This window comes from Formica exsecta, unplaced genomic scaffold (genome assembly GCF_003651465.1).
Source record: "Formica exsecta isolate Colony F162 unplaced genomic scaffold, ASM365146v1 scaffold26, whole genome shotgun sequence".
NCBI lineage: Eukaryota > Metazoa > Arthropoda > Insecta > Hymenoptera > Formicidae > Formica > Formica exsecta.
Genome location: NW_021849866.1, coordinates 1,690,922 through 1,695,724, shown reverse-complemented (window position 1 = coordinate 1,695,724; position 4,803 = coordinate 1,690,922). Strand labels below are relative to the sequence as shown.

Genomic DNA, 4,803 nt, shown 5'->3' with positions numbered 1-4,803 from the left:
TATATAATTATTAAAATGCGTATTATAATCAAAAATTCTATAAAACACATTAGCTACAAAAGACATAAAATAAACGCAATGATCATCAGACTTTTCCGAATTTGATGCCAGTACCTGGAGAGATGTTCTCATTTCGTGAAGGCAATAGACACACGGTTGAAAGAAATAAAATTGGCGAGGACTGCCATAGAGGAAGCATCAGAGTCCATGTTGGTAGATCTAAAAGATAGAAAGAAGGATAAACGGCCAATAAACGATCGCGATAAACGAAAGACGCAGGAGAAATTAAAAGATCCTCGAGAGAAGAGTAGAATTATGTCAAAGAGAAAACTTAAGGATGAATTTCCCGAACTTCAGGAAGTTGAAGACAAATTCTTCGAGATTGTCAAGAAGGTATAATATTAAATTAATTTTCCAGAAATTTTGTTTTTTGTTTTCATAAATTTAATTTTGTAAGATCTATTATCAATAATTTTTAATACACTAAGAACTTTATATATACTATAATAATATTGATCCCCCTTCCCAAGTAATTAATTAAATATCTATTAAATCAATTGTTATTTGTAAACAATTTATTTACCGCCTTTTAATAAAAAAAAATATTATTAACACAAATAATTAATCAAATTTTTATTTACTGCTTTATTATTTCATCTATATCACATTTTTTTGCAATCCGCAGGAAAAACAGAAATATATAGAGGACGAAGATTCAGATTTGTCATCTGTAAAAATAACGCGATCCGTAAAAAAAATCACTAGTCGAAAAATCGACAAAAATTCGCATTTGACAACACACGAAGCAAAAGAGATCGAAACGAAAACGCCGCCTAAGAAAATATCTAAGGAAAATCGAGAAAAATATCCAAGAAAGACTGAGATTTCCGCGACGGAAACAGTACGAGACATTGAAGAAAAGAAAGTAATGGCAGAAGAAGTCTTGCCTGCGTTGGCGGAAGCGATCGTAGAATCTCCTATAAAGAAGATTAGTAAGCGAAAACGTAGAAAGAAGCTACGAAAGAAACGGCCGATGCATATCGCCTTCAGATTGCCGAGGCCATGCAAAATAGGCGTATGCAAACCCGACATTTGCTGCCGCAGGACTACGTTCGGAAAAATAAGAATTAGGTATGGAGCGTATTTTTAGAAATGTAAAAGTATTGAAAAAAACTTTTAACGTGCGCTAAAGTTCCATCGTGTTAATCGACTCATCTATCTCAGTTCCTTTTACAATTAATAGATTCTTTACTTTTATCTACAACTGAATTGCGTTTAATACATATGATGTCAGAATATTAATAACTTTCTGATAAGTATTGTATAAGGGCCTTTTATTAATTTCACATTTATTTAATAGTAATATTAAAAAATATTTTTTAATTATATTATATTTTCGTTGCACACACATTTTTATTCTTTGACAAAAAAACTAACACATTTCATATATTTAATGTTCGAGAGGCTGGTTGAAATCAACAAAACGTTAGTGGCTTTTGAGATTTCTTGACGTCGTCAAAAATTGGATGACTTCAACTTAAATTTCGATCCTATTATCGATTCTCTTTCAACTCTAAAATCCATGTGAAAAGCACATATTGAATCGCTAATGTTAGGCCCACAGATCGAGCAATCAAAGACCATGAGAAATGGGACAAAGTCAATGTCAGAGTGAGGACGTTGATAGAAAAAAAGGAAAAAATGAGACAGAAGAGCAGAAAGTCCTGGACGAAGCTGATGCGCGTTTATAAGCGCAAGGAGTTAACTAAAAAGTACGACAAAGAAAAAATTTCTCTTCAAGAGATGATGGCGACGCCCGAAGAACTAGCTGTCATAATGGAAGATGTGAAGAAAGCTAAAAGAGAGATCCAGGAAACCGGCAGAGCAAGGACAGCAAGGACAAAAATAAGAAAACCTGCCAAGGAAACTTGGAAAAGCCGGTTAGTTCTGGTGCTAAATTCGGAATTGAGTTTCAATCGATTTGACTACATAATTTTATTTACAAAATTCCTTTTCTTCATTGAATTATGAGAGCTTTTTTTTATCTCTTACTTTATTTTAAAAAATATTATTTTTTTATTTCATATATAAACCTAATCGATGAGATTCCGAATGTAAGAAAATAGTTTACACAAAACTATTTATTTCCATTATCTGTTAGTATACTAATATCGATTTGATGACAATTTCGGATCATAGTAGACTCAAGTCAATATATTTGCATGAGAATGAAACAGCTCGTCGAGATTTCAACAGTTTTTGTAATACATCGCGTGATTTTCTCATAATTTCAAGAATATCCGCAGATCCAAATTTCTCCGATAATTTAACCACGATATTTTGCACAGCGCTGTGGTTGCAAAAAAATCTCGAGACACGTCAAGGAGATCGGAAAAGGGCGTGAGGGACAAGGAGGTCACGAGCATGCCAGAGAGTTTTCTCGCGGTGGAAAAAGCGAGAAAGGTACGTCGTGTGGCCGTCACGGTGGATCCTTGCGTTCCTTGGGAACCATCCTCGCTTGCGAAGGATCTGCAGATGTTCCTCGCAGGTCCTCTGCCGGAATCGACCGAGAAGAAGGAAAGACCGGGCATAGTTGACTCGAAGAAAATCGATATTTCTCGCAGTGGACTCTATCCACGGATTTCCGACTTCCATTCCACCGAGTGATGTTGCGTTATCCCTATAGCGTTTCTATCCTCTACTTAACATCAACGCCGCTTTCTTTAAGAAGCGTGACTATTTTTTTTTCTTTTTTTTTTAATATATAAAAGATACCAATATTATTGCATAATGAATAATATGTTCGCTTTTTTGTTTTTATTATAGTTTTCATTGATCTATTTTGTGATAAATGTACTCTGGGTAAAAATTGTAAATATCCAATCCAAATTACATACTTGATGTAATACAAATATTTAATATCAAATAATCGTATTTTTTGTTAAATATATAATAACGATACGGATTTATTGTTATACTAGTTTTAGCAATAAATATTTACGCGCGTATTAAACAATATTTTGTCGTCGTATTTGTATTATAATCCGGATTGAACTTCGTATTGTCTTCTTTTAAATAAATCACATCGTCGATAGAATGCCTCAATCTTCCGCGAATTCACGTGAGAAACCGACTTAATCCCATTCACCCAAGGCTACATGGTGATTCGTATTATCGTGAATCGAAAGGGAACGACGGGAAATCCTCCTGGGTATTTAGGGATCCGGGATGATAAATTCGCGACAGGAAGAGCTAACATTCGAAGCTCGATTCCGGTCCGCAGACCGGATAGCAGAGCAAGACGACATTTCCGGTAGGACACAACGTCCAGCTCGACTTCCGCCATCCCAACAAGATCCTATTCTCGTACACACATGCGCACGCACAACGAGAACTATGTATGCAAAAGCATTTTTCGCACGGCGAGAAGTTAGCGAATCGCGCTTCCTTCAATCGATAATGTTCTTATTGTGGAACTTTGGTGCGCTTTAACATAAGTTGAAATGAAAGTTTTCTCTCGCGCGCGATTTCAGTCCCGTCAAAGAGAAACCGGCGATTCGAAAAGAGATACTTATATACGCAAGCTGTGTACTTTTCGTTAATCCACGAGTTCTTTGACGCATTCAAAAGCGCGCGCTTTCTTAGCAAAAGTTTATATAGATAACATTGCCTCTCTTTCTTGAAACTTCTTTATTATACAACGAATCTTTTCACAATTTCTTATCATACTATCGTGTTCATAGAAATAAAGACTTCAACTCGAGAAATAGCTGACGTCTGGAAAAAAAATTTTTTTAAGTTTTATCAGTTAACTCGGACAAAAGTAATGCCCAGAAGATTCTCTGATATTCGCAGAAAAATGATTAATTCTATTTGGTAAGTTTTTACGTACTTTTCCGTGACTCATAGTGTATAACGAGCTGAACATGGTTGTAACTCGAATCATTTCTCAATATTTCCAAGAATTTAATTATAACTATGCGATATCATTTAATGACCATCACAAATATTATCATAACCGCTATATTATTATATTTCATATTAATTAAAATTATAAAATAGCCATTTAATTGCAAAATATAAATTAATTAATATTGAGCTTAAAGGTTCTTATTTAACTCAATTTTCTATTATAAACAAACTGTATCTTTCAGAGAGAGAAAGATAGAGAGAGAGAGAGAGAGAATGTTTACATTTTACGAGTATTTCACGATCTCTATATTGTATGTATAATACAATCCTCGGATAATGCAATAAATACATTACATTGTATTGTACATCGTATAAATTAAATTCGCGTAAAACGGAAATAATTTTCTCTCGAAAATTTCTTCGCGCAAATAATTGTTGCTTGGTATCATCGCAACTTATGCGAAGCTGGAATTTACAAATCAAAAATCTTCGGGAACTTAAGAGCGGCGCGAATAAGATGCAAGTTGATAGAAATATTTCAGGATGCTAGCGCGGCGAATGCCGCATATTGCAACGAATTATTCACGTTGCAATTTCCAAGGGAAATCCCTGTGGCACACAAGCAATGCCCGACGTGACGCCAATCGGACATCCCTATTTGTCGTCGAAGGGACAGAAATTCCGCAAAGGATGTCGCATAGAGAAGTCGCGAATAAGAATCGGTAGATGTGTGAACTTCGAGCCGCGAAACCCCTGGCGAAGTTCCAAGTCGTCTCACATGGATGGATTCAGCCGCTTCCTGCGACATAGTCTTATGCCGATAATGTCACAGTACACGATTATACAATATTATAAATATACATTCAGTTACATCAACGTTGCGCATCAACG

At 35.2% G+C, this 4,803-nt stretch overlaps 2 protein-coding genes across 3 annotated transcripts in view; one reads left to right on the top strand and one right to left on the bottom strand.

Annotated features, from left to right (window-relative positions):
• The window catches only part of LOC115236688 (furin-like protease 1), a 216,999-nt gene that overhangs the window by 68,365 nt on the left and 143,831 nt on the right, over nucleotides 1–4,803 (bottom strand). The window lies entirely within an intron of this gene.
• LOC115236689 (dynein intermediate chain 3, ciliary-like) overlaps nucleotides 1–4,803 on the top strand; it is a 14,971-nt gene that overhangs the window by 7,305 nt on the left and 2,863 nt on the right. Inside the window, exons 8-9 of the mRNA XM_029809294.1 lie at nucleotides 112–393; nucleotides 686–1,131. Coding sequence (XP_029665154.1) covers nucleotides 112–393; nucleotides 686–1,131 — 728 coding nt within the window. The remainder of the gene's footprint in view (nucleotides 1–111; nucleotides 394–685; nucleotides 1,132–4,803) is intronic.